The sequence below is a fragment of the Stenella coeruleoalba genome (genome assembly GCF_951394435.1).
Source record: "Stenella coeruleoalba genome assembly, chromosome: X".
Classification (NCBI taxonomy): Eukaryota; Metazoa; Chordata; class Mammalia; order Artiodactyla; family Delphinidae; genus Stenella; species Stenella coeruleoalba.
Genome location: NC_137152.1, coordinates 25303033 through 25326473, shown reverse-complemented (window position 1 = coordinate 25326473; position 23441 = coordinate 25303033). Strand labels below are relative to the sequence as shown.

The window sequence follows — 23441 nt, the reverse complement described above, 5'->3', positions numbered from 1 at the left end:
TGGGTGAGGAGAGATGGGAATTTGCTGTTTCTACAGTTGGCTTAGGTTTCACTTTCTTCTCATGGTGTAAGCATCTCACTGCATTGAGTTAGATTCTAATATTTAAAGTATTTATCTTACAACCTGGCTTCTAAAAGAAAATTACTTCATCTGGGTCTCAACTGAAGCAACAGTGATCAGTACTGAACTTCATATTCCATGCGCATAATGTAACTGAACAGGACCCGGCGGGGCTCCTGGACACAAGTCTTTCTGTGTCCCCCATTTCTTGTTTGTAAGAAATAGGCTTCATTCAGCCTTCCTGACCTCATTTGAGTTCCAAAGGGCAGGTTGGAACAGTTGCTAATCAGGGAAGGGAGGGGATGCGGAGACAAAGGAGGAGCAGTCAAAAAACAATAGTGCAGCCTTGGGACAGAATCCTGGTTCCACCTCAAAAGATACACATAACAATATCTTTGAGCTCTTTGGCAGAACTAAAACCCCCAACAAATGGAAGATGCTAACTCCTTGATAAAGCGTTCTTCATTCCAAAGAGAAGGTCACAGTTTGATAACCTCAAGAACCACAGGAGCTCATCAGGAGACCCCCTGAGGCCAGATTAAAGGAATGCAGGCCCTGCACACACCCAGATCCTTATCAGCAACCCCACCCTTGAACCATTTCTATAAAACTCCTCACCAAATTCTCCCAGGTTGGGACACACAGTTTTGAAGGGCATGAGCCCGCTGTATCCCCCTTTGCCTGGCAAAGCAATAAAGCTAATCTTTTCTACTTCACCCCAAACTCTGTCTCCGAGATTCAATTAGGAGGCACCAGTGCATAGAGGCCAAGGTTTTGGCATCAATAACTGTACAATGAAATAGAACAATAATCGATGCTTATAATGATGATCCTGCAAATTAAGAAAAATTTAAATTACACTGTGTTTTAGAATCAGAAGTCCTGGATTCCAGTCCTAACTCATTATTACCGGTTGTGTGATCACTGGCAAATCAGGTAGGTCACTCAAATTCATCATCCTTGAAACGTGGATATAACACTACCACCTAACCCATACTTTTGTTGGAGAAACTAAATGAGATATTTTACATGAAAAGAACTCTGTGAACTCTAAAGTACTGTAAAATTGTTGGTTAGCTATTATGCACCGCTTAATGAAGCAGAACAGAAGACGGTCAATGAAGTTTTCATTAAAATAGTTAAAATGAAAATATTTCAACACTTAAAAGATTTGGTTTAGGCTATCCTGAAAATAACATGTTTATATATTCAATTCCCTTTTATTAATACATAAAACTCAGAATGGTCTATTCATTTATTAGAATGTTATCTTGCCCACTGTTATTTCCAGATGGTTAAATGAGATATCCATATAATTTCAGATGCAGAGATTTTAAAAATTAAGTAGTAACCCCCATGTACCACAAACATCTGAGGATACTGCAAAGTGTCAAAAATGCAAGAAGCTCAGAAGTGTATGTTTCCCAATCTTTCATAATTATTAGCAAACAACATCACATAAAATGGCTATAGATTTTGATTCAGCTGGTCACAAAAACACCCTTACAACTTCTTCAAGTACCTGGTATAGAGTTGAAATTGATGATTTATATACTATGGAAGTTCTTTTTTGTTTGGTTTGGTTTTGCTTTTTGGTTCTCTGGCATGTGCCCAGATTTTTAATTCTCTCATCTTTTCTATTAGGCTGTAAAGTTCCTTTGGGTAGCAAACAATGTTTGGCTGCAGCAGCTAATGCAGCGTTCTTCACATAATAAACCTTAAGCTGTGCTCATAAAAATCTGTAAAAGGTAATTTGCTAATCATGTTAATAACCTTTAACCAAATGCATGTCTAAATTCCAACATCTTTAAATATAAAATTAGTGGAATAATAGTTAGCAAGTTCTACTCTTGATTAGATTTCTAGAGTTTTCAAACTTTGAACAGCTAAGCAAATTGCAGATCCCAGGCTTTCTTCACAAGAGCTCAAAACTCAACAGTCATAGTAAACTCGTTTTACCAAAAACGAGGAACTCTGAGATCATTTTTTTTTAAATTTTAACTATCGACCTTTACTTTTTTTTTTTAATTAATTAATTAATTTATTTTTGCTGTTTTGGGTCTTCGTTTTTGTGCGAGGGATTTCTCTAGTTGTGGCAAGGGGGGGGGCACTCTTCATCACGGTGCGCGGGCCTATCTTGTTGCGGAGCACAGGCTGCAGACGCGCAGGCTCAGTAGTTGTGGCTCACGGGCCTAGTCGCTCCGCGGCATGTGGGATCATCCCAGACCAGGGCTCGAACCCGTGTCCCCTGCATTAGCAGGCAGATTCTCAACCACTGGGCCACCAGGGAAGCCCCTGAGATCATTTTTTAAAAGGGCAAAACTAATTTCATTATAGCGGGCATTTGCACCTGAGCATTGTTTTCCGCTGTATATAATTTACTTGGAGTTAGTCATTAAATGTTAAGACTATTATATCAAAGAATGTGAAATTTCTTCTTTATGAAGAGCAGAAATTACAAGAAAAATTATTTCTGAATATAGGTTTCCTTTTTAAACTTAAAATGGAATATAATTCTAAACTACCTGAACTTGGGATTTTAAAATTTTAAAATCTTATATTTTTCTCTTGTGTCAAATGTTTGGCATGATATTAATATCTGCTACATAAATAAATGAATCCACCTGTGGCTTTATATACACAGACGTGCATGTGAATATTGTAATTGAAACATCTATGTCTCCATGTCTGTCTCTATAAATGCAATTAATACAACTGAGGACCAGGGGTGAAATTCAAAATTCTAAAATGCTTGTCCAGTTCCAGCATGAACCACTGAGTAAGTCTAAATCGAGACTTTTCCCCAAAATAGTTCCTCACAAAAGAGTCAGTTCATATTAGCTTATAATGTCTTTTGGGTTTCAATTGTTTTATTTTGAACAACAAAGTTGCACAGTAGCCTGAAATAATCTCAAGAAATATGAATTTGGGATGCTTATATAAGTCATCAGCCAGAATTGGTTAATTTAAAAAAACAAGGAAGTGAAGAAAATTGATAAACCAGTAGCAATTATTCCTAGGGTATAACCTCACACAACTGGTGAAGGTCATTGTAAACAAGTCTTTTAAAGATAATTTTAAAAAGCAAAACAATAAGTTATTCTGATGGGGTGTAAATAATTCACATCTAAGAAAAATGAAAAGATTATCTCTCCTAATATTTTGGGAATGGGCACCGAAGTTAGGGATAAATATTCCAGTGATAACACTGAAGAAGTGAAAAACGGTCCTTCTGGTAACTGGCAGTTAGCTAGATGTGATGGTCCCAAGCGAACATAAAAAAACAGTCACAGAGGGCTTCCCTGGTGGCTCAGTGGTTGAGAGTCCGCCTGCCGATGCAGGGGACGCGGGTTCGTGCCCCGGTCCGGGAAGATCCCACATGCCGTGGAGCGGCTGGGCCCGTGAGCCATGGCCGCTGGGCCTGCGCGTCCGGAGCCTGTGCTCCGCAACGGGAGAGGCCACAACAGTGAGAGGCCCGCGTACCGCAAAAACAAACAAAACAAAACAGTCACAGAAAATAAACTAGACAGAGACAAGGCCACTCTGTCACCACAAAAATGACGAATATGAGGCACTGCTACTTCTTTAACAGTGACAGCTCTGCCCTGCTTTAATCCTTTCACCTTCTAGATAAAAACTGTTAGATACCTGATCACCACCTTGACTCCATTTCTTGAAAGCATCTAATCCAAAATGGCTTCCTCCTCCCTAATTCCTCTTTAGAATCATTCAGCCAGCTCTTGCCAATGCCCTCTAACTGAGATGCCCCACAGTCTCTCTTGAGGGCTTTCTCCTTTGCTACGGTAAGCTAAATAATCCTAATTTTTTTATTATAGTTATCGTCCTAGTTGTCTTTGGACAGAGAGGTTTAACAGCACCATACGGGGATCCAAACACTGCCATACTGCAAATCACTTAGAAGGAAGACAGTAAGCTCTAGGGTTCTGGAATATACATCTATGAATGAACTCTTTCCATAAAATACAAATGTGCCAAAAGCAATGTTCCTAATTAGTGTGTTATTTTATAAAATGTGAGATTTCAAATATGGAAGTGCTAATCAATTAAGAAATTAAATATAATTAGGCATTTGACAATCTCATCCACATTCCCAAATGATTCTATCAGTTGCTCAAAAATTTATTATAAATTTTATCTTCTCAGAGGGAAAGTGGGGTTCTCCTTATATTCAAGCATAAGTGATTACCATTTATTCAACCTCTCATAGTCAAGACTTGTTACTCAGTTGTGAAACTAATTTGCATTAAAAAAAATGAAATTCTCCTACTTATGTATTAATAAATTATAAAATTTCTCTAATACGGTTACGCTCTATAATTCTTCTCTGAACTGCTTCTATTATCATTGACACGGAAATTGCGTTTATCAAATAAGTCAGTCAAAATGGATCTGTTCATTTGGGGGGACAAACTCATATCTGTTATCTTGCTATTGATTCTGATGTTACCAAAAAAAAAGTTGCACCAGGTAAATGAGATCATATGCCTGATAGATGATTTATAAAATCCAAATATTGTTATAACCGTAATATCTAATTGGGCAACATCTGACCAATAAGATACCACTTGACCTGCTATGCCATATACAAATTTTGAGATGCACATCTGTTGTGAGTGATATATTTTAAATTATCAGGCAAAAAAATAAATAAATAAACCCAAAGACGTTTTTAGAAATGTTAAGATGCTGATGTTGGCAGTAGAACAAACTTAGGAGAAAAAAAAAAAACAGCTTAATCTAGTTAATTACAACAAAACAGCTGGGAAAATGAAACACCCCTGGTTTTGACTGACTATAATTGAAAATGACTAACGATGCTGTCATTTTGCAGCTTATATTGGGGGAAATGATGCCTGGAAGATTATAATTGGCCTCTTGACCATTTGTTTACAGTAATTATTTTTGTGTTAAAGGTGGGGGTGGAACCCTTTGGCCAAATATAGAAAGCTCCAAATACCTTATTTTTTTCTTATAGTTAAAAAACAAATCAAGAGCAGTAATAAAATATATTATTAGATTCATGTTAAGATTTTTTTGGCTAATCTAAAAAGTTAGCAAAGCAAACAGCTGGTGTGATCTTATCACTTTACCAAGTTACTAAGACATTTTAAATTCTGTTAATGTTCTCAGTTCTAATAATGGAAGGTGATATGAGTATTTCAAAATATATACACACATTTAAAAATTTTTAACATAAAGAGCAGTGTTCCAAATTAAGTTAAAGAATAAGTACAAATAGAAGAAAATGTTATCTAAATGCTTAAGTTCAAAAGAGAGTTAACATTTTAAATCGAATAACAAATGGCTTTTTTTTGTAGCTGTCAATATTGTTGCTACCGATGGAAGTTGTTTTTGTTGCTTTTTAACTGCTAAATTTGGTGCTATTGAGGAACCTACTCATTGTGGAAAATGGAACACATTAAAATGATTAACAGTATTATCATAAAATACTATTACCAAAAGTATAACTTAATCAAAATGTTAAACAATTTATTGAACTTATCCAACCAATCTTCAACAACTTCTGAAGTTAAGATGAAGGAACAATGTACAAATCAAATGAAATAAAAGTATGTGCGCGTGTGTAGGGGGAGAGAGAGCGAGATAAGAGATAGAAAGCAAAACAAAGATGCTTATTTCTTCAATCATATTATTCTAAGATTTTTCCAGTAATTTTGCATTAGAGATCTAGTGCTATATTTATGTCATGAGTAGAACCGTTTCATAATATATGTTTGATCTTTATCAGGAAATCCTCAAAGAAAATAAGGAAGACGTTTAGTTAGGGATGACAAAAAAAGAAACTAAAAATTTACCATCTTTGAAAATTAAATAAATCCTAGAGAAGTTGATAAAGTTAAGAAAAAGGGAAAAAAACTGAACAGGGATGAGCCCAGCTCCCAAACAGGACTCAGCTTGGGAGGTGAGCGTAGGAGGTAAGCAGACAGCTTGTCTGATGCGGAATGTGGAGGTGCCAATAGACAGTCAATTTTCTAAGAAACAGAATCATTTTCTGATGTGTCCTTAACTAGAATCTCTGCAAGTGGTGGACATACTACTTATCCATTTAGATACTGGATCTTATATACACACCATGAGGGATTTTCATTTTCTTTTTAAAGACTATCACCATCTTCTTTATAATTGTTACAGTTTCTAAATGTACCTCCTCCCCAAGACAAAAAACAAACTTCTATCATGAAAATGTACTGCAGGCTACTTGTACGCTTTTCCCTTCTATTACGGAGTCAGAAATCTCAAAGTTAAGGAGGAAAGGCATTAGGAAGGGCAAAATTTTAAAATTTTGATATATGAAGTCAAAGTCTAAAACAGGCTTTGTTTATGTACTATCAGAGCAATGGCTCACCCTTTAGAAAAATCATCCCTAATCTTTAAAAAGAAGGTTTTGATCCATGCAGAGGTTTAAACAGTCCCCACAGCTTGCTACCTTGTATTGCTGGGTTCCAGGTTTTGAACGATGAGGTAGTTTTTTAGCCTCTAGAGTTTTAGGCTACCACAAGCCCCAGCTAATCTTCAAGTGTGTCCAAGGTCATGGCCCTTATCAAAAGCTGCACGTGAAGAATCTATTTCTCCACACTCCTGATCTCCCAAATCAATCTTGCCCTTTTGCCACTGTGAACCTGATACGGTGATTCCTCCCCAAACTTGAGGGGTAAATGGTAGAGGAGGAATGAGTTTTCACTTAAGCTGTGCTTCTCCCCCATGAACTGATTTGAGAGGACATGGGGAAGGAGGGAAAGAGAAAAGAAAGAAGAGGGCTGTCTCTACACAGTCGTTTCAAGGGATATGAAAGTGAAGGACGTTAACACCTCCTTGCTTTCTCTTTCACTTCAGAAAGGTAATTCCCCTCTTATGTCACTAATGCTACAATAGAAATTAGATCTCACAGTGGCCCAGGAGTTGAGGGTATGATAAATTAGCTTCAACTGCCTGGATTGTTTACATACAATGAAAACAAAAATTTTCTGGTTGACTTTCAATTAAGGCTTTCCCTCTGTTTTTTAATAAAGGCGCTAAAGCAAAAGCCAATTGAAATGCATGTCTGTAATCTGTAACAATTATGCCAAATCCTGCATAAAGTCTTTGAGGATCAAACAAGAGTAGGCAGAACAGACCTACAAAATGGTCCATTGGTCTGTCGCATTGCCTGCTATGAAAGTCACTCTGTTAATCGAGAAAGCTGTCTGCTTGGGGACTGGCTTTCTCTAGAGCATCAAAAGAAACCCTGAAATTTGCTGCTTTCCGGACCTTTTCTAGCTCTCCAATCTAAATACTGTACACATTGCTACTTTATGAAAATTATCATACCAGGCCTACACTGGATGCAAATTATTTTGGGGGGATGTTAGGAGTGGGGACAATGTATTCCTGTATAAATGTCTATCGATATCTACAGAGGAAATCTGTGCCTTTCACCACCTGGTGTTTGGACATTGCGTTTAGGCTGAAACTTCAAATTTACCTAAGAAAAAGCCCCTTGTAAACTGTAAGGAAAACAAACAAGCTTCTAGAAATGAAGCGACACAGTGTAAGTCATGGCAGTGTTATTTGCAAGGACAAACTACCTCTGTATAATGAGGTTATTGACCTGCACTGTTTTAGAGCAGTTTTAAACATGAGGATGAGGCCCACTAAATCTCAGCCTGCAACAGTAGCCAGAGAAACCAGGACTGATCAATAAACAGCCACCATTACAGGCTCTTGGGAACCTTCATCATAATGGGAGCCATTATAATTTTGGTCAGGTACAGAAAATAAGGTGACCTATACCCAACGTCTATTTATCACTGGACTCGCATTAGCAAGTGGAAGCCATTGATTAGCTATTTTTTGAAAACTGAGCTGGTTTCCCATTTCTCTCTTCATGTAACAGCCCTGTGAAGAAATGTGTCCTAGACTTCAAAATGCACATGGGGAAAAGAAAGAAGTCGAAAGCTTTCTCCCTGGCCAGCTTTTTATCGAAGAGAGAAGCAATTACATGACATTCCACTAAAAATTCTTGACCCAATAAAGTACTGAAGCCCGAATGCCGATTTTCCTCTTTCATAAGAAAGAGCAACAGAGAAAAGAAAGGTCATGGACCATATTGTGATTCTTTACAGCTGTTGGAGACAGACAGTATGATGCAGTAGCTTGATTTGAATTAAGCCAAATGATATGAAAAGCATCAAGGCTGGCAAGCGAAGCAACAGAGCCTCAAAGAATTTAATCTACCTTGAAGGTGGGAGTACTTTTTGTATTGATGGCAGCGCACCAGGACAGAAATGAGTCCTTTAATGCAATGACTCGTTAATAGCCTTAAGATCACAATACATAAATAGGATATGTTGATCAAAAAGATAGCTCTGCCTCTCCTATTGCAGGATGGCCAATATTTCTTTACAAGTTATTTCATCGATAATAAATAGACCATGTCAATGGCAAATGTACAACAGGGGAAGCATAACCCATTATGAGGTAATGGATATTGCTAGAGGTTGCTTCATTACCTTCACGGGCTGAGTGGCTGGTTTTTCCTTGTACAAATGCTGCCCTTTAGACAAAATCTCTTCCACATCCGGCTGTTTAGCTTGAACTGCTACTTCAGTTTCCTGGGGAAAAGAGCACATACAGTGCAGATTAACTTCACAGTTAGCAATAAAATTACTAAATTTAAATATACCCTTGGAGACTCCACATGTATTGCAGATCAATTTCTGCACAGTACATAGGGGCACAAAGTAGTTTTCAGTGCAGAGAAAAGAAATGGAGGTCTTTGGGCTTCCCTGGTGGCGCAGTGGTTGAGAGTCCGCCTGCCGAGGCAGGGGACACGGGTTCGTGCCCCGGCCCGGGAGGATCCCACATGCCGCGGAGCGGCTGGTCCCAAAAAAAAAAAAAAAAAAAAAAGAAATGGAGGTCTTTGTGAAACACACCAAAGTTTAAAAAATTTACCCCGAGTCTTCTTGAGTTATGTCATAATACTATCATATAGAAACAGAGACACTTTACATTTTTCCAAAAAGTAGAATGCAATAACGAGAAGTATGATCCATGAATATGATTAATATGGATAAATACTATTGTTAGCTTCAATAATCTCAGTAATCCTAATGTGCATTGTACTCCACAAACCTCTTATTTTAATAGGATTCTTCTCGGGACTCTGGTTCCAAAATTTTATTTTGAAATAGAAACCAAATAAATCTTTCCACATCATTGTCAAAATTATTAACTTTCTTTCCAAAAAGTAAACACTTCAAGCACAGTATCAAGGCTTATTAATTATTAAGCAGTCAAATTAAACAGGCTTTTTGAGGAATGATTAAATTATCTTTAAAAATGTGTTCTTCCTTAGTCTGGAGAAGATTGAAGCATGACCGTACGACCAAAAAACGAAACAAAACACAACACAAGAAAAAAACATCCTCTTCAGATATATGAATATAAAGTGCTTTGCTACTGGGTGCTGTCTTGCTCTCCTGAAGAGAGGACAAAAGAAACGTGCGTAAATTGAAGCTGAAGGAAGTGAAGTTAAATATTACAGAAGACTTTTTGGATGTAACACTTGTTAAACACTAGGATGGAGTATCGATTAATCAATGTCAGGCGTCAGTCAGGGCCTGGCAATCTTCCCCAGATGGCAACTCCTGATTAACACATATCCCTCTTCCTCCCGCTCCTACCCTGTAGCCTCCCAGCACTGCTGTGTATACGTGTCTTCATGCCACTGTTTCCTTTATCCACTGTGTTTGTACCTGTCCTCTCTCAGCTCATCTGAGCAGGGTGTCCTCTGAACCCAAATTACCGTAATCTTATATGGCACAGTAGGATGTCCTGTAACTTGTGAGTGCTCATCGCATGCTCTTGAGAAGGATTATTTCTTCAGTTCTTATAATAAATAGCAATGGGAGGTAGGCACTTTGGTTAAAAGGGTCCATAATATGAAGACTAACTCCACGTGTTAAATGGGTACGTGTGCCACACACACACACACACACACACACACACACACACATCACCTTTAGAGACAATAATTCTGGAACAAACCTAGAATTGTAAGTATCAATTTACTCTTTATGATAAAAAGTTCTAAATGTGATTTTTTTTTTTAAAAAATTGCAAAATTGTAACAAGTTCAAAATCGGAGTGTACTTTGTGAGGGTTGGGTAATTCCTTCTTCCTTTAAAAATGATTTATAAGTACACCCAGTGTAAATTCTATACCTTCAGAAAATGAGCACAAATAGTCTATAATTTTACCACTGTTTCAGGTATGCAGTAGATGACGAGCACTAACACCTTTCTCTCCCTGCCCCTAGTCTTCAATCGCAAATAAAGAGTTCCAAAGATCACAAAGAATCGATGCCACTATTGAGAAGGCACTGGCAAATAACCAGGATTAAAAGACTGCATTTGATATGACAAGGAAGTCCCTCAGGAAATAAACACACAAATTTTAATTCATGAAAGTTTCACTGGCAAACGAACAGAAACAGCAGCAAGGCTGACATGAGAGCAGCCCCAATATTACTTAGAGCTCCAAGTTCTAAGGTGGTGCTTATTAGATGGACTGTGGAAAAGGTGGCATGCCGTGTGAAATGTCTATGTTTTGCAACTGCAGAAAGTAAAATATTTCCTCTTCAGGCCACTGAATTTGCCCTAGATTTAGCCCTCTGATGAATGAGCACTACAAAGTCACATCACTTCCGTTTATAGAAATGTTTCCTAGTAGCATGTCCTTTCATCAACACTATTGCCATCTCTTCGTCCTTTAATGAAATAATGGAGAGTTTAAGTACCTGGATAAGATTTACACCCGGTCTAACAGAAATAGAGCAATGGGTGAGAGAAATCATGTTCAGTTCTTAATTCTTTGTGGGTACTTTCCCTTCGCAATTTTTTGGAGAACTAGATATCTAATGATATGCACCTTTGATAAACTACTTTAGAAAGAACATTTTGAAGATACATTTCTTCAATTTACCTCACTACATTTACTTGTAGTGTGAATTTATTAGTTAAAAGATAGGTCACTTATTGAGGGTCGAATTTTATTGCTTGAAGGGTCAACTGTAGTAAATATAATTAAATTTCCTTAAAATGTCTCTTAGTATAGTTTTCTTAAGTTGGTGTGAAAAAATACACTATGACAAGCTGATCATCACCATGAAAAAAATGGAAGTATGTGTGAGACAAATTTAAAAATTTTGATATCCCTCCATGCAATTAAAACTTGACATGGAAAAATTGAAAAGCAAGCAAACAAACAAAAAAGCCCAGCCAAATCACATGACTATGCAGAGATAAGAAAAAGCTGAAATCATTAGCTGTGCTGAAAACATCAACCAACTGCTAGAGTGACTGCTAGAGTGATTATGTCACTATAATAATGTTAACAAACCAGAGTTGCTAAGACTTTACCATATGTCAAAACACTGTATGTTTCATACATTTTTTCCTCATACTTACACTCCTACCAAAAGGGTATTATCTGGGACTTCCCTGGTGGCGCAGTGGTTAAGAATACACCTGCCAATGCAGGAGACACGGGTTCCATCCCTGTTCTGGGATGGAGCAACTAAGCCCGTGTGCCACAACTACTGAGCCTGTGCTCTAGAGCACACGTGCCACAACTACTGAAGCCCGCGCGCCTAGAGCCCATGCTCCACAACAAGAGAAGCCTGCGCACCGCACCGAAGAGCAGACCCCGCTCGCCGCAACTAGAGAAAGCCCGCGCACAGCAATGAAGACCCAACACAGCCAAAAATAAATAAATTTATAAAAAAAGAAACGGTATTATCTAATTTTGCAGATGCTAAAACTGAGGGAGATTAAGTCAATTGTCCAAGGCCATGTAGCTTGCAAATGGCAGAGTTGATATTATTACCGGGAAGTGTGTATCACTAAACCTCCACTTTAGCCCTCCTTTGTTGAGCATAGCGTGTGTGTGTGTGTGTGTGTGTGTGTGTGTGTGTGCACGTGCTAAAACTGGCAGCCACATCTCTTACTATCATGTTAATTTTTTCCCTCTTCTTTAACTCCAATACATTCTATAGTATCCTTCCAGTGTAAAAATGAAAGGAAATCCTGCCTCTTCCCACCGGAAAATAAATTCTTACATAGCTTTTAAAAAGCTCCAAGGGTGTCTCTTTGTGGGTTTACAATTGCCAAACTGATGATATCCAGGTCAGAGAATTGGTTTGAGCAAATCTTTTATCTCACAAATGGCCTCACATCTTTATATGATTTAAGATAAGGTGAAGGAGGTCTCCACTAAAATGGAAACACAGCTAATTATAGTGGCCAGTTTTTTGTAAGTAGGAAGTGTTCAACTTCAAAGAACATTCAGACAAGAAAGTCTTCATGGGATTTCAACCAAAAAAATCTCACTTCTAATAATAGAACATTTCCATTTAAGTTTTTCCCTCTGCCTTATTCTTAATATATCCCCTGTAATATAAGATTGCACACCAGGAGTTAAGACCCTTATGATGTAACTAGAGTTTTTTTTTTCCAACATAGTATTGACAGTTCACTAAAATCTCATGCATAATTTTAAGTATATAATTTTTATTAAATAGGTAATAGGAATAACCCTTCATCGATACTAGGAGAATACTGCAGTGTACTTTAGAAAAATCCAGCCTTGATAGGTTTTCAGAATGGAGTAACTCTCTAAGCACCTTCAGTCTTATTTCTTATTAGACAGCATTACTAATATTGCTGGTGGTGTTGGTCTGATGAGCAGCGAAGCAATGGTTAGTGGTAAAAAAGACTGAACCCCTTTGAGGATGAAAGTAACAATTCATATGCAAATTAACGTAACTCACATTCTCTAAGAATTTATTCATTGACTACTGTATTTCTAACTCAATATTAAACTGATTGCACACTTTTTTTTTTAAACTAGAAATTTGGTGCTAAGGATAATATAAGAGAGCTACATTTTGCCTTGTTTTCCTTTATTATTTTAAATTTATTTATATTTCTATCATTTTACTTATTGCTAACCTTAGAATATATCAATATGTATGTATATATATATATAAGTGTATATATACATAAAAATATATATCACAACATAAAAAGGGCGGGTGAATACACTCTCTTCCCCGTTGACTTTGGGCTTTACCACATGCCTCACTTAGGTCAATGGACTGTGGGCAGACATGACTGCATGACAGCTCTGAGCTAGGTCTTTAAAGGCAATTCAGGATTTGCTAGTACCTCTAGTTCCTGCCTTCCACCATGAGAGAATAATGTATCATAAAGAAGCTGCTCTTTCAGCCTGGGTTCTGGAATGAGAAGACATTTGGAGCAGATCCACAGCCTAGGATGAGAAAATCTGAACTTGACCCATAGCGTAGAGTAAAGCTGCCACTGATCTGCAGACACCTGGATGAGTGATCAATGTTTGTTCTTGCAAGTCACTGGGATTTGGGGGTCATTTGTTACTGCAGCAAGAGCTGACAATTACAATGTTATAGTGAAACAAGCAAACAAATATATGGCTTTCTGGGGAGAAAAAACAAAGTAAGCCTTTAAAATAAATGGGCTCTAGTCACATATATTGACTGCACTGTCTCTCATTCCATATACAAACTGTTTGCTAAAAAGGGTGGCAAGAAACGAAAAATGAAATGGAATCAATATTGTGTTAGAGCCTGACTTCTCTGGCTTAGATTGTCAGCAGACTCTGACAAATGAAGGCTGATGGATGGAAAAACACAACATTGTGCAGCTGAGTTTCTCTTTTCCCTCATGCTGAGTGACTATTCTTTTATTTATCTACAATTAGGTTTGCTAGACCACAGCAACACGACTCTCCTTCACTGTAACTGCAGCCTGTCAAGTACGTGCCAAGCTGATTGACAAAGAATGACAGGTTCTCTCTTTCCATTCTGAGCTAATCAAGGGCAGCCCACCAAAGGGAGGTTTTCTTCTGATTTAGAGATTTATGGATTTCAAAAATAATCTGGTCAAATATACAAAATATAATGCCATATTGATTTTTAAAGTGGCAAGTGTTCTGAAGCTAAGAAGATAGAATCTATTAAGGTACACACTTGGAATATTCAAGGCCAACCAAAGAGAGGACATAGGTGTGACCATCAGGTAATGAGACTGATATCCAGAAGCCACTTGTAGAAGCCCTCCATTCATAAAGATGGGGTTTCAAAGTCCTTTTGGCGGTAGAATGCCTTTGGCAAACGAAATCTTACCCAACCCTCCCCAGCATACTAATCAATTCATTCAGTAAATATATACTGAATATAAGAGCACCTATTATGTTCTAAATACTATTTTGATACTGGATATATCACAGTCAATAAAACAGACAAAATTTTTCTGTTCTTGTGAAGTTTACATTCTAATGGGAACCATGGACGATAAAATATAAATTATGGCACATCCAAGGATGAAAAGTGCTAAAGTGAAAACAAAACAAAACAGAGCAAAGCATCAAGTGGGGATAGGAGGTGTATGTGTGAGCTAAGGGAACGTGGGAGGTGGACATTTGAGAAAGTGCCTCCAGGGGAAAAGCCTCACTGAGAAGGTGACATTTGAGAAAACATTAGGAGGGACTGAGGGAGTGAATCAAGCAGTATTTCAGGGAAGAACAATCCATGCGAGGGCAACAGCAAGTGCAAAGGCCCTGTGGCAGGTGTGTGTCTGGCATGATCAATGCAAGTATAAGGAAGCCAGGGTAAGAGAAGTCTACCGAGCAAGGGAAGCAAGCCAGAGAGATCGGGGAGGGTAGGTCCTGCAGGGCAATTATGTGAGGACTTGGGCTGTTACTCTGAGTGATATTACGAGGCACAGGAGGGTTTTCAGCAGAGGAGTGATATGATCTGACTTATTTTTTAACATCATTCTGGCTGCTGTGTTAAGATTAGACTGAAAGAATGCAGAGAATAGACAGTAATTATGAGCAGACTCCCAAGGGGGTTTGTTAAATCTACATTGCTTGGAGGGAAGTACTTGCTTGCTGAAACCCAATGTACTTACTCCAAAAATCTTTATACATACAGTTCTTAAATGAGGACTAAATCTCTGATCTGGTTTAATAGCACAGGACACTGCTTGAAGCAGTCTCATTCATTGAAACTGGTGCTCTCCAGGTTTTACTATGTTCCTGAGTCCTTAGTGGTGACGAGTGTGGGCTCTTCAGCCTGGTTATCTAAACTCCAACCGTGGCATGAATTGACTAATTGCAATAAAGACCATATGGCCCATAAATCCTAAAACATATTCTAAAACCCTTGCTATTTGGCCCTTTGCAGAAAAAGTTAGCCAACGGCTGATCGAGAGAAATGGTTAGGATTGGCATTTGTGACTCTAAAAACCTTCAGGTACACAGAAAAATTATATTTTTAAAGATAAAACACAAGTGACATTTTGCCTTTTACATCCTTATATAGACACATAGACGTAGTCAAACAATTTATAGTTATACTTTAGAGAGGGCTCAACAAATATTTTAGGCGTGGGTCATACGGTTCCTGTCATACCTGGAGTCTGCCACTATCATGTAAAAGCAACCATAGACAATATGCAAACAAGTGAGCGTGGCTGTGTTTCAATAACTATTTACAAAAAGACAGAGTGGACTGAATTTGGCCCTTGGACTATAGTTTGCTGACACCTGCTTTGATGTATTACAGTGTTCTTGGAAGTAATCAGACTACGGATAAGAACATGTGAGTTCTAGGCTTATTAAATCCTGAGCTGGGGCAAGTTACTTAAATTCTCTAATTTCAGTATCTTTAATTATAAAATGGATGAAAGTGAGAGAGATTATTGTGGATACAGGGTTAAAAACAACTTTTTCCCCTCTGCATCAGACTTTGACCTTCAAAGAACTTTCTAGCTGTATTTTCCCTGGAAACCCGATAAAATTGGAATGTCAAATGTGTTAGTAGGCAGCATTGCTTCTGCAAAAAAAAAAGACTGGTAAATTACACCTGGCTTAGGAGTTCTACATTTGAACTACAAATGTGTAAGGGAAAGTGATAGTTTTGGGGATCTCCTGAGCGCAGTAACTCTTGTAATTGAGCATGTACCTTTCAAGGATCTTGGAAACTCTGTCTGTGTTATAAGACGTTAGCTTCTGGGACCCATGAAGCTTCTAGGCCAGGGATGACCCAGCACCACTGTGTGAGTCTGCTTTCTTTTTACTTGAACTATCATCTGAGAGCGTGCAGGTGCTGCAAAGAGAGTAGCTCTTGGATGGCTCGGTGAATGTTGTACAAACTGCTGTGTATTCTAAGCCCACTGAAGAGAGATGCCTGATCCCGCCTTCCTGGGAAGCTGTGCTTCTGTTCCTGTAGCTTCTAAGCGAATTTAAAGCTGCATGTGGTTAATGCTAGCCTTGTTCAGCTGCACATAAGAAGACTCACTGACGGGCTTGACAAGAATCATTTCTAAGACCCACATTTTATTTCCACAAATACACTGCTCTGAATTGGGATACGTTTTACAAATGATGGGATGCCATAGTCTACTTGGCAGCACCTTTTCCTTAGTGACAGATAAAATAACGATGCATATTCTAATCAATGGTGTCTTAGAAACAATGAAATATGGTATGTGACCAGGATATTCATAGTAGGTCAGGATCAAATGATTTAGTATATGCAAAGGTAATACTAACTGCTACCATTTATTGAGAACTTACCAAGTATAAACACTCTGCTATGCACTTAACATTAATCATTTTAAGTAATCTCATTCAATCTGCACTGCAGAGCCGTTCAGCGGACATTATTATCATTTTTCAGATTAGAAAACTGCAGTCACGAGAGGTTAAGAAACTCGCTTAAGGCACAAGCTAACAAATAGTGGATGTGAGATTTGAACCCTGGTCTGTCTGATGCATATCCTGAATACTTATTTACTATACTATAGGTTATATTAAGTATGGTACAAATATACAAGATTTTATTTGATGAATCACAGGGTTTAGAACCAGAATAAAGTAGTTTTGATTAATGTGTAATTTTAGTTTAAATCAGGGTTTCTCAACCTCAGCACTACTGACATTTTGGTCTGGGTAATTATTTGTTGCAGGCAGCTGCCCGGTGTATTGTGGGATATTTTACAGCACACTTGGTCACTGTTCACAAGATGCCAGTGGCACTTCCTCCTTCCCCGGATGTGCCAACCAAGAATATCTTCAGACGTTGACGAATTCCCCTGGAGAATAAATCACCACTAATTGAGAACCACTGAATTACTGAATGTGTGAATGAACAAATGAAAGAATGTCTATCTACTCATGGTCTACATTTCCAGTATACATGAAATAGTATGATTTCATATGAACACCTTTCTTTCCTTTTTCCTTTTTCTTATATGGAGCACTGTTTGCAACACCAGATGTTTATGTATTTCTTTTCAGATGCACTACTATGCACACTATGACTCTTAAACCACATTTGAATGTGGTTCTGATGAACTCTAACCATAATCGCATGTTTCCCTTCCAGCTGAATTGTTCCTCAGAACATCGCTTTAAATAACCCAAAGGGATTAAGGAACACAGCGGATTCTTCAGAATGGAGAGACATATATATAACAAAGTAATTTTTCCAGGTCTCTGCATCATCTTGTCCTTTCTTTGTACATTCACCTTGGCTAATGGTATTTGCATTATTTCTAACTGATATGGCACAACCCTAAATTATCATCCATATGGTAAATGGACATAGTCCTTAAAAAGTAAGTATTATTAAACACTAGAAGTTTCTTTTTAAAATATAAAACAGCAGTTAGGAAAATTTTCATTGAAAGCAAAGAGCAATTCAATTCTGACTTCATGACTGACATACACTTCAAAAAATATTAAAGATGCTTTGTTTTTACTGTTAAGTGTTGTACCAAAATTATAGTCATTATATAAAACAACTCTTTCTAAATTCTTCAATAACTTGTAAACTCAAAGAATCAAATGAGTTGCTGAAATAAGCTTGTATTTAAAAAAAAACAGCAACAAAAACATCCGAGATTTCTCTTCTAAACAGCTTTTCCTTAAACATGTATAGAAAACAAAGCAAACATGAAGGTTTCTGAAAAGAAGGAAAATAACACATGATGGACTAAAGCCCCTTCTTTGGTTCCCACAACACGTTAGCTTTCATCTTGGGCCCTAGGTCTTCAATTACTCTGCCGTACTTAGTTTTTATAGTCTTGCAACTTTCTATGATTTCTACCATTCCAGCAAGGGGAGCATATTTCATTGGTCTCCTGTAAAGTCAATGATAAGGTTTTGGGTAAGGAACTATGGACCTGTATGTTAGATTCATATAACTGCTAGAATCCAGAATATACAGAGAACTCATATCATCTGTAAGAGAAACCAAACAATCTAACAGAAAATGGGGCCAAGAATGTGAAGAGCCAACTCATGGATAGAAAAATCTGAATGGCCAAGAAACATGAAAAACTGTTCAACCACCGATATGCAAATTAATGTAATACATTCGTTCCATTTCCTGTTGCTGTGGAAAGCAATTTATGATACATAATAAAGATATGAATATTCTGATGAGCCAGCAGTTCTACTTCTAGGTATTGTCACATGGTTTATGAGGAGACCTACAAAGAATGTTCTTTCAGCACTGTTCACGTTAGCGAAAAATTGGAAACAACCTAATGATTACTCATATGGAATCTCATAACCCTATTGTTTTGTTCCTATTCAAATAAGAAATACTTTTTAACAGATTACTTCTCTATCCTAAAGGCACTTTAAATCATTGTTCTTACTTTATATGGTGTCCAAAATTCTATTTAACTTAGTCATAAGTTAAACTTAATGTTTCTATTCATAACTGACTCATTGAAGATATTAAAGACAATAAAAGAATAATGCTGTCTCTAATAAATCTGACTTCAGCTATAATGTCATATGCATGATATAATCTCAGATGACATTCGTCTAGTTTTGAGTGAAGCATAGGAATGTATATGTATGTGTGCCTAATTTTGTATTTGTGTTATCTCTCTAATTATGTAAATCACTAATACCTATTACTATGCTAATACTAGACGATATATTATAATCAATGTTACCATGAATTATTAATTTTATATTTCTTATCATCTACTACAAATAATGTAAAAGACAGAGATGCTTATCTATCCATATTTTCTCTACCTGCTATTCACAAAAGTGCTCTCAGAAAGTCCTGAAAATTAAAAGTATGCACACATGGCTTTGTAATTTCATGGGTCAATAAGTAGAATTTTAGTTATATCCTATACTTTCTTGTGAGTGCTTCCATATTTTGCCTTTTGAACGCTTGAGAGAATTATTAATTTCAAGAAAATCAATTTCATTGGAATGACTAGCATGTTATAAAATCAGTTATTATTATAAATGCATCTTGAGTTTTTTAATCTTAAAACTATTATTAAAATAGTCCAAGTAAAATAATTATGGCTGCTTTTATTAACTATACACATTGTGCCTTCTTATGATGAGTAATTGCTAAATATTCATTATTTCCAGAGGAGGCAATGAAGTATTCAGAAATTGGAAGTTGTGGCATCAGAAGTATTGGGCATGCAAACTCTCAGTTTCTAATGTATATTGTTTCAAAATTACAGAGCAAATGAAATGCATTTACACTGGGTGATAATTTAAGTAGTTAATTTACAACTAAGGTGTTTCTTTTTCAAAATATGTATATCAGATATATATTGAAGTATTTGGTATCCTCCATAATATGTGTAACTCCATACATAATATATACACATATTTCTTTTCCAACACGTAAATGAATACGCCTGGTTATACTAATGCTACTTTCTGAAGGATAGCCAGGAAGAATGAGAGAAATACATGAAAAGGAGAACAGAAGATAGGTGGTAATTTGGAAGTATTTGGAATACGAAGGTAATTGCTAAGTCATGTATAACTGACTAAAGAATGTAGTAACATCAGCTAATTTTGTCTCTTAGATGAGAGGAGTACTTTTAATATACAACCTAGAATTGTATTTGTTAATTAGATTTATAATTTACACCTATTCTCAATGACACAGAAATTAATATAATAAGTGAAATCTCAGGATACAGAATTGTATATTCAAGAGGAAATATTGCCATGGCATTCCTTAAAGCACTATTTTTAGAATGCTATAGAATTTCATTAGAGGTATTTATCTTTAAATTAATGTCCATCAGTCATTTCAGTAGTTTTTTAAACTCTTAAATATGAGTGGAAGTTTAAATTGGTATAAGTTTATGAGATGGCAAATGAACAGTAAAACAGCTTTACTTAAAATAAGTATTTCTTAAAGTGTCGTTAGTGTTAAACGATTTTTCTGTGCATTTGCCTTTTTCCTCCCCTTTTAAAATAAACTCACAAAGATTATGGCCATAGCTTCTCTCGCTTTTGTCTTCCCCCACAGCACCTGATACAATATTCTATCTGTAAACACCAAGTCCACACCCTCCCCCCTCAGAAAAGTACGAGTGGCCTTACGTTGCTGTAACTTCTTGGCAGTCATCCTTACCCATAACAATAGTCATACTTGCTTTTAGAGGTATCATAATTACGTATTTAGAATTTTAAGTATTCTTCTGTGGTAACTCACAGATTTAAGGATTCCTTTAGCAACCAATAGAGTTAGATAAGCAGAGCATGGCATTTCCTGATGAAAATACAAGTTCCCAGCCATGAAGGCAGTAGGGTAGACACACTCACCAGGCACACAAGGGGCACTGGAACAGAGACGAGAGGGTCAAGGAGAGTACAGAGACCAGCACTGAGGCCTGTAGGTCATGTAATTTTCTCTCACCTGCCGATCCATGTGCCATCTTAGGAGCAGAAGGTTAAAGGAATCTGAAAGACTGGCGAGTTACCCAAGTAATACCAACACATATAAAGAGACTGGTAATTTGTTTCAGAATGAGATCCTTTTTTCTCACTACCCAACATGGGGGAAGCTTATGCAGGTCAGTGATGAATAAATAAAGACGTTGCATCTGTGTGAGTCAGTATCTGACCCCCAAGACATATCTATACGTCTCCTCCTGCATATTTATTATATTTATGACTATTTGCCTACTTAAGAATCCATCACGATGTTTCTCAAAGTGTAGTTCCCAGACCAGTGGCGTCAGTATCACCAAGGAACTGCACGTGACAAAGGTTCTCAGGTTATTCCGCCTACATTAGGGTTTGAGAAGCATGGCTCTACGTGGCGCATACTAGAATTGGGACTGGGTAAGTGTTAAGCCTGGAATTTTAATTCATTTCTATACTTATGGATATAACATTTACCTTTCAGTGATACAGCTTTATGAATAAACAGCTTCATGGATATAGCTTTTTTTAAAAAAATATTTGTTTATTTTTGGCCGCATTGGGTCTTCGTTGCTGCGCGTGGGCTTTCTCTAGTGGCGGTGAGCCGGGGCTACTCTTCGTTGCAGTGCGTGGGCTTCTCATTGCGGTGGCTTCTCTTGTTGCAGAACACGGGCTCTAGGCACGTGGGCTTCTGTAGTTGCAGCACACGGGCTCAGTAGTTGTGGCTCGTGGGCTCTAGAGCGTAGGCTCAATAGTTGTGGCGCACGGGCTTAGTTGCTCCGTGGCATGTGGGATCTTCCTGGACCAGGGCTCGAATCCGTGTCCCCTGCATTGGCAGGCGGATTCTTAACCATTGTGCCACCAGGGAAGTCCGATTGAGACAGAGAAGCAAGAAAGGCGGTTGTATTTTTTTTTTTAAGCCATGATCAGAAAAATGGTACTTTTTGAGTACTGCAAAAGGCAAGTGCACAGCATTTCTGAAAGTATCTGAAAATCCAGCCTGTTATTTTCTACAAACACTCACTGCCACCAAAGGTGGTAACTTGCAAGTTCAAAACCTTCCTCATTTAACATCCATTGTTTCCACCCTGCATTCTGTCTGCCAATCAAACCCATCCCTTGGGCAATACAGTTGGTAAACCAGGTGGTTCATTCATTCACTTAAACAGAAGTTGTTTGAAAACTGTTAGAAGTGGTCCCATATTTCTCCTTCACACATACTGAGAAAGGGATGGTATCCACGTGCAGGGCAGAGCTTTCTTCTGAGGGAAATTAAAAAACTAATGCTAACACTGTTTCAAATGTTCTCACATAACCTACTCCAATGTATCATTATGTAAACTTGCTCTTAACGGAGAATGGAAGACTGGTAAGTAAAAAATTAAAACTGTAGTGCAATAAAAGCATGATTTTAACAAAGTATAAAAATGGTTGAGGGTGACTAAATGGCTTTTAAAGGTATATTTGACCAACAGAATGATCAAGGAAAGGATAGGTCTGCTTTTGGAGAAGATGGTATAATATTAGTGAATGGAAAATAGAAGTGGGAACCCTTTAATTCCTATTGGGTTTGTTTCTGTATGTAAAGAGGGATGATATTCTGACTGCAAAGAATAAAACAAACAGCTATGAGAGGGAACTGGTGCCCAAGATGGGTAAAGAGATTAGAAAGTCCCCAGCTGCTCAGAATTGACTCTCTTGATCTAGATAAATTACATCTCAGGACACTAATGAGACCGGCAAGTCAAACAGCAAACCACGATGGGTGGTCTGGAAGAGTGGAAAAGTGCAGTTTTTATTTTCTAAAGGAAAAATAAGGTGTGGGAATAAAATTTTAAGCTTCTAACTAGTTATTTAAGATTTGGTTAGAAAATGCAACGCAGGAAGAACCTACAAGCCTTCTTCAGTTAATGAAATATTTTGAAAGAATGGGAGACAGTTGACACAAGTGCTTTAAAAAGACAAACCCTGTCATAGCCATTACGTATAGCTAGACTGATACACAGAGAAGGCAAATATTTACACACCAGTTCCAAATTTTTTGAGAAAATTAAATCTGTACTTACTCTATCATTTGTCATCACATTGAGATTCTGTACAGGATTGTTTGCCAAAAAGGGCAAAGACCCATTCCTATGCAATTCAAAGGTTTGTTTTAATACTTTCAGGTTACAACCTCCAGACTAGAATCTATTTGTCATAAGGAAAATTCATTAAAATCCTTGTTAAAAAAACATTTTTTTTTAAAACTTCAAGTTGTAAACTGTATTTGTATTAATAAGAAAAAGACCAATAACCTATAGGGGAAAACATTGGAAATGAATGTAACAAACAGTGCACAGAAAAGGAAATTACAAATGACTGAAACATTTTGTGATTCTGAAAAAAGTTCATCCTCACGCAAAAGAATGCAAATTAAAATGACAATGAGATGTCATTTTTTCTTGCTTAGCAAAGATCAAAAAGGTTGATGACAATGAGTTGGCAAAGGTGTCCGGGAAAAAACTCCTTCATATTACTGATGGGAGTGCTCTATGAAGAGCAAT

At 37.3% G+C, this 23441-nt stretch overlaps 1 protein-coding gene across 19 annotated transcripts in view; it reads right to left on the bottom strand.

Annotated features, from left to right (window-relative positions):
• The window catches only part of DMD (dystrophin), a 2843071-nt gene that overhangs the window by 740935 nt on the left and 2078695 nt on the right, over window positions 1-23441 (bottom strand). For 18 of the 19 annotated variants that reach the window (XM_079909736.1, XM_079909735.1, XM_079909718.1 and 15 more), the window contains one exon: window positions 8592-8693. In XM_079909736.1, the coding sequence (XP_079765862.1) occupies window positions 8592-8693 (102 nt within the window). Of the gene's footprint in view, window positions 1-3708; window positions 3721-8591; window positions 8694-23441 lie in introns of those variants that run through there. The other variant, XM_079909727.1, reaches the window with a different exon arrangement.